This window comes from Danio rerio, chromosome 14 (assembly GCF_052040795.2).
Source record: "Danio rerio strain M-AB ecotype USA chromosome 14, GRCz13ab, whole genome shotgun sequence".
NCBI classification, from domain to species: Eukaryota; Metazoa; Chordata; class Actinopteri; order Cypriniformes; family Danionidae; genus Danio; species Danio rerio.
Window position 1 is genome coordinate 9230001 of NC_141034.1, and position 12500 is coordinate 9242500.

The 12500-nt window shown below is 36.2% G+C and overlaps 2 protein-coding genes across 6 annotated transcripts in view; one reads left to right on the plus strand and one right to left on the minus strand.

Moving 5' to 3' along the window:
• Positions 1–8589, plus strand: part of stx5a (syntaxin 5A) — a 24066-nt gene extending 15477 nt beyond the window's left edge. The window contains exons 8-13 of one of the 5 annotated variants that reach the window (XR_015506745.1): positions 2083–2164; positions 4263–4369; positions 4493–4614; positions 6111–7518; positions 7716–8165; positions 8286–8589. Coding sequence is in view for 1 of the 5 variants with exons in the window: in NM_001002333.1 (NP_001002333.1) it covers positions 2083–2164; positions 4263–4369; positions 4493–4614; positions 6111–6270 (471 nt within the window). In the remaining 4 variants the exon portion in view is untranslated. Of the gene's footprint in view, positions 1–2082; positions 2868–3618; positions 4370–4492; positions 4615–6110 lie in introns of those variants that run through there. The other 4 variants (XR_015506744.1, XR_015506743.1, NM_001002333.1 and 1 more) reach the window with 4 other exon arrangements.
• A 2451-nt stretch (positions 8590–11040) lies between these two features.
• zgc:162144 overlaps positions 11041–12500 on the minus strand; it is a 9953-nt gene continuing 8493 nt past the window's right edge. The window contains exon 3 of the mRNA NM_001082979.1: positions 11041–11871. Coding sequence (NP_001076448.1) covers positions 11505–11871 — 367 coding nt within the window. The 3' untranslated portion in view covers positions 11041–11504. The remainder of the gene's footprint in view (positions 11872–12500) is intronic.

Genomic DNA, 12500 nt, shown 5'->3' on the forward strand with positions numbered 1-12500 from the left:
ACGCACAAGAGGTAATTTGATGCAAAGATTAAATAATGCACTACCTGACAAAAGTCTTGTTGTTCATCCCAGTATTAAGAGCAACAAATAATAACTCAACTTCTAGTTGATCTCACAGAAATCAGTCAAGTTTGGTGAAGGAAAAATCATGGTTATGGGGTTACATTTAGTATGGGGGCGTGAGAGATTGCGAGATGTGTGAAAGATCAGCAGGATATCGATCCTTCTCATACTTCAGCCTCTGCATCATGGAATAAACCATGGCTTTATATTCTATACTGTACATTATTTCTGTTAAGTGACAAGTCTTTTGTCTAAGCAAAGTCGGAACTTACTGTCCTAATTAACTGATTAAAAATCAAAGCATGATCATATTTTATTTTGGTAAAATAAGCGTAATCTAGAGGCCTTTGCCTTTTATATAAGCCACTTCTGGTAGAAAATTAACTAGAAGTCAAGTTATTATTTCTTGTTCCTAAAACTTGGATAGGTGACAAGACTTTTGTCAGGTTGTGTACATGCGGAAATGCATATAAATGTACTTGCGTATTATAATTTTTTTAAAGTCAAAATATTCCTGTATTTAAGTTTATGATGACCATTATATAGGTCATAACATCCTTGTGAAAAGGGTCCATTGCTATATGGCAATTGTAGCACTTAATAATTTAATAATGTCATCATTTCTGTGATGTTTTTTTTTTTAAATGTTCATTCTGTGTTTTAGTTACACAATACAAAAGTGTGTTTACAGTGCATCTATACAGCTTTTTACACTTGAAACTGTTAACCTGTAGTCATCCTACATCCTGGATAAACTGAATCCTGGGTTATCTATAATCAAGTTTCACACTACTCTTAAGATATCTGGCTTTAATGAATAATCTTGGGTATTCGTTAACAGACATTTCGCACTAAACGGTCCTAAACACGGTGTCAATGTTTGGTATCACTTTATTTTGATGGTCCATTTGAGTATTAGTAGACTGTCTGCTTAATATCTGTTGATATGCTCCTTCAACAGACATTTAACTGACTTTAGGAAACTTGGCAAGTACATGTCAACTTACATTAACCCCAACCCCGACCTAACAGTCTACTTATAATCTAATGAGAATCAGTTGGCATGTAGATGCAATGTAACTTTAATTCAACAAACGGACCATCAAAATAAAGTGCGATCCAATGTTTTTATTTGCATTGTCAATGTTGCTGATTAGACGAACAACAGGTAACCTTTTACACGGCGTATGTTAACGTGTCATCAATTACAAAAAAGCAAAGTTTGTCATCTGAACATCTCCTAATCACTCCAGTTTACACGCTTTACATCTTTTAATATTTCTTGCTTTTTTCTCACTGGCTGCTGGTTACATGATGCTCATTTCTTGTTATTGGTTCGACATGACCTTGGGGCCTGTACCATGAAGATGGATTAGTTTGCTAACCAGCTAAGCGATGCACCAGTCTTGGGTTTTAGGTAACATAAAGGCAGCTTGACTCAAATAAATCTTTGGTATTATGGAGCAGCTGAGCTACCTTTGTTACGTTCATGGTGTCATTTAAACAGAATTATAACTGGCTATCCAGCTAATCTAGCTTCATAGTGCAGTCCCCAGGAGTTAAAAGTGGTGGTTAGAATGATGATAACCAGGGCGAGGCACAGTGTAAAAAAAGCCTAATGGTTAGTTTTGACATTTCTTGTTGCCATTTTTGAAAAGCATTTTTAACTCAATAAAAGATTAATAGGGAACATGACTTCACAAACTAGATGTTTATTTGCTTTTTCACAATATACTTTTAGATTTCAAATTGGAGGCAACCACTGCACTTTAATTATGATCAATGCAAGGATGCCAAAAACAATAGAAAGCAGAAACAGGCAGACTGATTAAAAACGAAAAAAAATAAATGAATGAAACTTTGACCGGTTTATTTCTTATCATTGTCTTCATGTTTGTTTTAGCTCTTAGGCAAGCTCCATCTCAGTTTTCTTTGTCTTATTGATTTGTATTCTCTTGTATACTACTTGAATTTAATGAGTGAATTATTATAATCTGTTTTTTTTTTCTTTTTCTTCAGAATCTGAAGCAGCAGCGCAGCAGAAGAGAGCATTTCTCTCAGGCTCCTGTCTCTGCCTCTCCTCTACTCGCCAATAACTTCAGTACGTCTTTTCCTCAGTACTGTCATGTTCATTTTTTTCTGTTGTTATTAGGTTTGACCTTTTTTTCTTTTTTTTAATTTTTGTTAGTTCAGATTTAAACTTAAACTTTTTTAAGCCTATTTTGCAACTCTCCTAGGGCTCTATTATGATGATCCAAGCACAAAGTCTAAAGCGCATGGTGTGTCCGAATCCACATTTTGCTATTTTAAGGTCGGAAAAATATGTTTTGCGCCCCAGTGCATGGTCTAACAGGGTTGAGCTTATTCTCTTAATTAGTTATGGGTGTGTTTTGAGCATATTGTGCATTAAACCAATCAGAGTCTCATCTTGCATTCCCTTTAAGAGTCATGCCATGGTGCATTTGCTATTTACATGGCGGACTTTGTGAAAGAAAAAACTGAATTCTTCCCTTAACTGCAGTGAGGATAAAACATGAGTCTCCTCCATTCAACCTCTTTACTTCTACTCTTACTTTACTTTCGTGGATAAGGAAACGGTGTTGTACGCACTCCACTTAAGACATCCATCAGCCTACATATTTAATTTTGTTTGTTAAGCACAAAGATTGGTTTCAAAGCTTTTTCTAAATTCAGTTTTGATTTTCAGCAAATGAATAAATGAACAAGAATAACGAAATGTGGTCAAAAACTCTATTAAAACACACATTCTGTTCCTTTTCCTCATATACCATTCAGTTTCCTCAGTTGTTTCTTCAAAATACATTTACATTTAGTCATTTAGCAGACGCTTTTATCCAAAGCGACTTACGAATGAGGACAAGAAAGCAAAAGCAATTTACACAACTATAAGAGCAACAATGAATAAGTGCTATAGGCAAGTTTCAGGTCTGTAAAGTCTAAGAAGGAAAATATTAGTAAAATTTTTATTTTTTATTTTTATTCATTTATTTATTTATTTTTTAGTACAGTTAGTGGTTTATCGAGAGAGGCAATTGCAGATTAGGAAGTGAAGTGGAGACTAAATAGTTGAGTTTTTAGTCATTTCTTGAAAACAGCGAGTGACTCTGCCGTTCTGATGCAGTTAGGGATTTCATTCCACCAACTGGGCAGATTGAATGCGAGCGTTTGTGAAAGTGATTTCTTTCCTCTTTGGGATGGAACCACGAGGAGACGTTCATTCACAGAACACATGTTTCTGGAGGGCACATAGATCTGCAGAAGTGAGAGCAGATAAGGAGCAAAGCCAGAAGTCGCTTTGTAGGCAAACATCAGAGCTTTGAATTTGATGCGAGCAGCAACTGGAAGCCAGTGCAAACATGAGCAGCGGAGTGACATGTGCTCTTTTAGGTTCATTAAAGACCACTCGTGCTGCTGCATTCTGGAGCAGCTGAAGAGGCTTGATAGAGTTAGCTGGAAGCCCCGCTAGTAGAGAGTTGCAGTAATCCAGTTTGAAGAGAACAAGAGCTTGAACAAGGAGTTGAGCTGCATGTTCAGATAATAGCAACATGTCGATAAGGCATCCTGACTCGCATCTATTTTAGACCACCACATCCATGACGCAGGAAATGGATTTGCTATTTAGACAACGTGGCACAAAATGTGAAAATTAGCGTGGCGCTGGTCTGGAAATAGCAACAAATCGCGCCAAACACGTCTTGCGCCTAATTGCGCCATGTCTATGACAGGCCCTGTAGAGTTAAACAGTTGAATTTTAGATTTATTTTTTACAGATTCCACCGATTTCTGTGTCTAGCAGGAGCACTTTTAGCTTAGCTTGGCATAATTCATTGAATTGGATTAGACCATTAGCATCACATTAAAAAAATTACCAAAGATATACGGTCATTTTCCTATTTAAAACTCGACTCTTCTGTAGTTACATCGTGAACCAAGACCAACCAAAAATGAAAGGTTGCTATTTTCTAGGCCAATATAGTGTGTAGGAACTATCTTCTTTCTGATAATCATTGAACTTTCTGCTGTACCATGGCTGAAGCAGGCACAACGATATCACGCAATGCCTTGTTAGTTAATATTTTTGTTTAAATACTTTCTTTGTCACCAGCAGAAAATCCTTCAAATGTTCTTACTTTAAATTTTTCATCACATTAAATCATTTACGGTTGTGGCTCTTTCAGATAGCTCAGTTCTGATGCAGGATGAGTCCAGGAGTCTGGGAGCAGAAGTGGCCATCGACATGGACTCGAGGGCAAACCCTCTGCAGCTGCAGCTCATCGATGAACAGGTATCTGTCTCTTATATCAAGCGCAGTTGGAATTAGTCTGGATTGCAGACTCTGGTTTGCATGTATGATAAATGTTCAATGTCTGATTTCATTATCAAATTTCCCTTTGTTGTGTTTGTGCAGGACTCGTATATCCAGAGCCGAGCGGACACCATGCAGAACATCGAGAGCACAATCGTGGAGTTGGGCTCCATCTTTCAGCAGCTGGCACACATGGTCAAAGAGCAGGAGGAGACGATTCAAAGGTCACACACACACACACACACACACACACACACACAAGCAGTCCACATAACAGCTAAATGTAGCTATACATTCTGAGCAATTTGACAATCATGTTTATCGAATTAAAATGAGCTTTTTAAAGGTATAATAGTTCACCCAACTCTTAAAAGTGTTGTTATCCTTATCTTGTCACAAACCTCTTCAAGTTTTTCTTTCTGTTGAACACAAAAGAAGATATTTTGAACAATGTTGGAAACTGGTAACCATTGACTTCTATAGTATTTGTTTTTTTTTTCCCCCGTTTTCTTTTATGGAAGTCAATGATTACCAGTTTCCAACATTGTTCAAAATATCTTGTGTTCAACAAAATAAATGAAATTTGTGACGGTTTGCAACAACTTGAGGGAAAGTAAATTAAACTTACACGTTTATGTAAACTGGTAAAACTTCAGTTTGAGATTAGATCTTATGAAGATTATTTTTCTTATCCAATTCACAAATAATTTAACTTGTTTTAAGCAAACAATCACTTAATTTTGAGTTTTTTTTTTTTTTTTTTTTTTAGAAAACGAGACATCAGCTGCGTCCCAAATGGCACACTATACACTATGCACTCATGCACTATGTACTTATGCACTTACGCACTCAACAGGACAGTATATGTATGTAGTGGCATCCCAAATGTCACACTAAAGTTTTTTTACTAAGCGGAAATTCAAACCGTTTCCCTGATGACATTTGACGGTTGCCAAATCAGTGAAATAAACAACCGAATTATCAAATAATACCTGACGTAAGTACTGCCGCATTCACCATCGGGAGGCGCTATAAACACTCTCGTAGGAGAATTTTGCTTTCACCATCCAAAATAAATAAAGTTATTCAACATGTGCGTCCGATAGCTCCGCCCCTTCCGCTACTTAAGCAAACCTGCGGTCTTTGAGTGCGTGAAGTGTCCATCATTCCACACTATATTTTAGCGGCTGAATGAGTGCATCATCCGGGTCATTAAAGTGCACTTATTGTTTTTAGAGTTTTCAGTGTGAACACACTACTTACACTATTTATACTACAAAATGGCGTAGAATAGTGCATAAGTATGCGATTTGGGACGCAACTATAATTTCTTATGCTATTTCATGTGTCTAGTATGCATCTTGACTTAAATATTTAGATTTTTGGATTGAAAACAGGACAAAACTACTTCGTTTTATCATTATTGTTATTATAACAGCTCAGGGATGAGCTTTTTTAAATAAACTAACTTAGAAATTAATGCACTTTTTTTTTTTTATCAGATTCATCGATTAATCGAAAAAATAATGTACACATTAATCGATTATTAAAATAATTGTTAGTTTCAGCCTTAATTAAAATGACAATAATATCGTTTATCGTAATGTATTTTGGTGCAATATATCGTACAACAACAAAAAAATAGATATTATGACAGGGATATAGCTGAGGTATTGTCAGATGCTGTAAAAATCATGATGTATTCATTATTCGTCTACAGGATCGACGCTAACGTGGACGACACAGAGCTGAACGTGGAAATGGCCCACGGCGAGATCCTCAAGTACTTCCAGTCCGTCTCCTCCAACCGCTGGCTCATGATCAAGATATTCCTGGTACTCATCGTCTTCTTCGTCATCTTCGTGGTCTTCCTCGCTTGAGGTGGAACGACCTCAACTGTAAGAAGGGCTGCAAACAGAGCCAAAGGGTTTGAAGGAGGGAAGGAGCAGGCGATGGACTTATGGGCGAACGTGCAAAAAAACACAAACTCAAATGGACCGGGCCACAGAGACTGTGGCTCTCGGGATAGGGGGGATGGGTTGGGATGGGGTAACGATGCTCATTAATAGAAATGCTTTTAGTCCGAGGGACTGGACTCAGTTGTAGATTTCTGTCCCATTCTGGATGATGATGAAGGTGGAACTGAGATTTACTGTGTGTTTAGATGGAGAGGAGAGTGTTTGATTTCACTCTGTTCTCTTTAAGCTTCATCTGCATTAATACTTGAGCCTTCGTTTCTTATTAATCATCACATATTAAACGAGAAGGCTTTTTTTTCCCCAAGTGGTTTGATTCTCCAAACTGGTTTAGTTTTTTTTTTTTTCTCTTGGACAGTGTTATTCGTAATCCCACGGTAACATTTTTTATGGTAAATTCAGTGAGATCTGATTCTTTTCAGTAGATATTCCTGATGATATTAATAATACTCCTGGTAATTAATTTAAATTAATCAGTTTTTATATAAAAAACAGGTGATTATTACACACTTAAGGGTGAATCTTGAAGTATCAGAATCATTTTTTACTCCCAACAATTGAAAGGAGCTATTGTTAATTGTGTTTATGTAATTATATTTTTGATACATAAAAATGATGTCTATTTCAGGACTGTTACAGCACTTTTTTCATGTAATTAAAGGGACAGTTCACCAAAAAAAGAACTATATAATATTATTTATTTACCCTTAAATTATCTCTTTTGAGCGAACCATCCCTTTAATGTGAAAAAAAAATACATGAATGTAATTTACCTTATTGTATCTCACGTCATGTAAAAATGTATATTAATAACAGCATAACTTCATTACAATGATAAATTTTCACTTCATAAATGTACAAACACATTTGTACAGATACATATGTAAAATATAGGTTTGTTTGGGAATTGGGGCATAAATTATTAAAGATTAGTGGGGATTAAATATATTTAATTTGAATTTTTGGTGGGTGGAGGAGTGAAATATGAGTCTGAGCCTTCCTTACAGTTTCTCCCTTCAAGTGTTGAAGGGATAGTTCACCCAAAAAACGAAAGTTCTGTCATTTATTTACTCACCAATTACTTGTTTCAATCCTTTAAGAGTTTCCTCTGTTAAACAAGCAAGAAGATATTTTGAAGAATGCTGGAAACCTGTAACCATTAACTTCAATAGCAGGGGTGGCCAACCCTGTTCCTGGAGAGCCACCTTCCTGCAGATTTCAGTTGCAACCCATATCAAACACACCTGCCTGTAATTATCACGTAGTGTTCAGGTCCTAATTAATTGATTCAGGTGTGTTTGATATGGGTAGCAACTGAAATCTGCTGGAAGGTGGCTCTTCTGGAACAGGGTTGGCCACCCCTGTCCTATAGTGTTTGTTTTTCTACAGTGGATGTCAATGGTTACCGGTTTCTAACATTCTCCAAAATATCTTCTTTCGTGTTCAACAGAAGAAACTCATAAAGGTTTGCAGCCACTTCAGGTAAGAGCAAATAAGTAGTAAATTTTCCATTTTGAGGTGAACTGTGCTTTTAAATCCCTGTGAATATGGGCTCTAATATGACATATTACCGAGACTTTCAGTTTCTTTATTTTTGTATTATTTGAGTTTAATTCTGCCAAATACACAAGGAGTTTTTGCCTGGTCTTATGAATTTGCTCTGCGCAGGAATAAGCAAATGAAGACCAGCGTTTTTATACGTACTTTAAAACGACACACACTGCGGTTTAAAGAGCCCAAAGAGACTCCAGATGGTTCAGGCTGCTCATTTCATCACTTCAGGATTGGTTTCATTCCAGGTCAGTGCAAAACAAAAAGCCACGTGGTGTGTTTTATATTGTGGAGCTGAAGGTCAGGTAATGAATGAGATCTGTACTGTAATCGATGAGCAGTGTGTATTCTTTATTTTGGAGGAGCAGCTTTGGAGAAATATGGGAAGATCTGCTCCTACTTGCTGCGATGCTGTGAATGAAACTGGAGGATATGGAAAAGATGAAGCCATGGGTCAAACTCTTTAATTTGGTAAATCACAGACTTCCACACACGCTCAAATCAATCTCATGAACGATGTACAGTGTATTATTTAATGAGCACTTTTTATGAAGACTCCTGTTTCCAGGCCTTTTCTTTTTTTAGCTGAATGGTCTGCATCTCTTGTATGAACTCAACACTGTTGTAATGTAAGAACAAACAGTACATATTAAAACACTTCTGAGAAACGGATTGCGGCTAACGTTGATTTTGTTGCTGTGACAGTCAAGCCTTTATGGAGTGAATCAAAAACAATTATCCCAGTTAATGCAGGTATTAGAAAAAGAAATTATATCTTGATATACACCACCTGACAAAAGTCTTGTCGCCTATATAAGTTTTAGGAAGAACAAATAATAACTTCTAGTTGATCGTTTGGTATTAGTAGGGGCTTATATGAAAGGTAAAAGCCTCTAGATTACGCTTATTTTACCAAAATAATATGATCATGCCCTGACTTTTAATTATTTAATTAGGACAGCAAGGTCTGACTTTGCTTAAAATCTTCTTACTTAATGCAGTGGATGCTGCAGTGGAAAACAATTAATATTGTTTATGACTTCCATGAGCTTGGAGGACTGCATGCATATATCTCTGCAATGACCCAAATAACATATTAATAAAGTCATCTGGAATGGTAAAGAAAGCGGTCTTGCAGGACTCCCAGAGTTCATCAAGATTCTTTGGATTCTTCTTCAATGCTTCCTCCATCTTAGCCCAGACATGCTCAATAGCATTCATGTCTGCTGACTGGGCTGGCCAATACCGGAGAAACTCAACCTTCTTTGCTTTCAGTAGCTTTGATGTGGAGGCTGAAGTATGAGAAGGAGCGCTATCCTGCTGAAGAACTTGCCTCCTTATGTGGTTTGTAATGTAATGGGCAGCACAAATGTCTTCATACCTCAGGCTGTTGATGTTGCCATCCACTCTGCAGATCTCTCGCACATCCCCAAACTGAATGTAACTCCAAACCATGATTTTATCTTCACCAAACTTGACTGATTTCTTTGAGAATCTTGGGTCCATGCAGGTTCCAGTAGGTCTTCTGCAGTATTTGTGATGATTTGGATGCAGTTGATTCATCTGAAAAAATCTACCTTCTGCCACTTTACCAAATGATTGACGAAGTCAAGTTATTAATTTTTGCTTTCACAACTGATCGACGACAAGTCTTTTGCCATGTTGTGTAAACATTTCAGCTTTAGAGGCTGTTATAGTTAATATAATATTGTGAAATGATAAAAATAAAATATTGCATGTAATTTTCACAGTTGGTGCTGTACAGTTAGCCGAGTGGTTAAGTAACAACTTGAATATCTAAATATTTTATTGTAATGAAAAGTAATGCCTTTTTAATGTAACAAATTGATTTTATTTATGTACACACAATTTTTTTCTTCTTCTTAAACGAATATGTTTATTATGGTGAAATAGTAAATATAAAATGTGATTTCTTTTTTGCATATTTGCATATATAATGGGCTGTATGCAGAGCTAGTTATTTTTCAGCCAATGATGGACTTCTGGTGAAAGGGTAATGTGACTATTTTTAATTTCATAAGGTTCCTTTTACAGCATAGATGTTGTAATTTAATTCAAATATAACAATTTAAATACACTTAAGCATCCATTCAGTTGTTATAGCTTAAAAAGAGATGAAAATCCCTTCAAAAAAAAATCCCTTCAAACCCGGGCGCCATCATTAGCAGCATACTGGGGTAAAATACTGGGGTAAAAGTAATTTGCATATTTTAAAGACATGGCGCCGAAATATATAATTTAATTTTGTGCTTCTTGTTTGGTCTGATACCCACTTTATATCGTATCTCAGCCAGGCAGTGATGATTGCAGCTTTTTAAAGACATCAGATCTTAAACTCAGTAGAATTCAGTTCAAGATTTTACTTATTGTTTTTAAAGCACTGAATGAGCAAGCACCTTCTTAAATATCAGAGTTTATTAACCTACAGTCAACTCCTCGGTCTCTTAGATCGTCAAATAAAATTCTACTACAAATTCCTTGGTCACGACTTAAACTGAAAGGAGATAGAGCCTTTGCAGTCGCTGCTCCACGTTTGTGGAACCAGCTGCCACCAGACATTACGAGTGCTATTTTTAATTCTAGACTTAAGAAACATTTTATTAAATTGCCTTCCCAGGCTTTTAATCCTTATTGTGCATTGTTGTTGTAGTATTATTCTTATTATTTCTTTTATTGTAGTTTTACTGTTTTAGAATGTATGCTATGATTTTGTTCAGCACTTTGATCAGTGCCACACTGAAGTTAAATGTGCTTTATAAATAAACTTTACTTACTTAAACTCTGCAATAATGTATGTGATAACAGTTCACCGGAAGCCCTGGGGCTGGCTGACTGAAATTAAAAGTCTGTGTGCATATACCCCAGTGGATATGACTTAAAAGTAAAATATACAGGTTTTCATTTTTTTTTTTTTTTTTTTTTACTATTGTTATTCTACTTTTTCAGGGAAAATTCTATATTTTCAAAAGGGTAAAAAATAAAAATATGAAGCAAAATTAATCTTGTTTTTATCCGTGTGCTTTAATATTTGAAAATATATGTTTTTACATTTGTTTTTAGAATGCAGTTAATTTGGTGAAATAATGAGAGTAAAATACTGAATAAAATGTAATTTTTTTTATTTGCAGTATAATTAACACTTGTGCGTTTTTTAAAACAATACTGAATTGTTTCCCTTAATTTAAATGTGCAACATAATCCTATGCTTATGAATATATGTATATTCCAAGTATTTACAAATTGTATATTCTTTTGATTTGGGGGTGAAACATGAGCTGAACATGCTCTTGGTTGTGTGCGCTTCATTCTTACAAAAAGTATTTACATTTATGCCAAATGTTCATATCTAAACATTTAAATTATTGACGCACATTATGTAGTTTTAAAAAGGACTAGGCTGTAGGCATCTTCCATATGCCAATACACTGTGTTCTTTGGTATGAATAATTTAGTCATACAGTCTGAAAGCACAATCTTGAGTCTTTTAGATGTTTCCTCTTCTCTTTTCTCTCTCCATTGCTGTTGTACATTTCTCCTGTATCTTTTCTCCTTTGTGTTTGAGGTGTTCAGCTCTGCGCCGCCTGCTCCAGCGGGGTGATCTCCGGCATGCTAAGGCTCCGTCCTTTCCGAGTGCGGATGGCTTTTGCCACCTGTTCGGCCGCTTCCTCTTCCTCTTCATCAGACCATGTGTTTTCCTCCTGCAGGTTGTTTCGTGATCCGCCGAAGCTTCCCTTGCCGCGGTTCAAGTTGCGAAACTTGGATTTGAAGGTGACGAAGGAGAGGCTCTTGCTGCGCTGTTTTTCCCAGCGGTTTACTCGGTCCTGGAGCTCCGCGTCTCCCTGAAGCTCTTCCAGGCAGTTTCTCAGCACGCTCCGAAACAGTTTGGGGACCTCGTGCACCTCTGGCTCAATCTCTGACACCAGCTTCCGGAACCTTCACAACAAGAAACACAGCTTAGAAATACTCAGGTGTCATTCTCTCTCCATCCATCCATCCATCCATCCATCCATCCATCCATCCATCCATCCATCCATCCATCCATCCATCCATCCATCCATCCATCCATCCATCCATCCATCCATCCATCCATCCATCCATCCATCCATCCATCCATCCATCCATCCATCCATCCATCCATCCATCCATAGTTATATCTATCTATCGTTATATCTATCTATCGTTATATCTATCTATCTATCTATCTATCTATCTATCTATCTATCTATCTATCTATCTATCTATCTATCTATCTATCGTTATATCTATCCATCTATCTATCTATCTATCTATCTATCTATCTATCTATCTATCTATCTATCTATCTATCTATCTATCTATCTATCTATCTATCTATCTATCTATCTATCTATCTATCTATCTATCGTTATATCTATCTATCTATCTATCTATCTATCTATCTATCTATCTATCGTTATATCTATCGTTATATCTATCGTTATATCTATCTATCTATCTATCTATATATATATATATATATTGTTATATCTATCTATCTATCTATCTATCTATCTATCTATCTATCTATCATTATATCATTATAT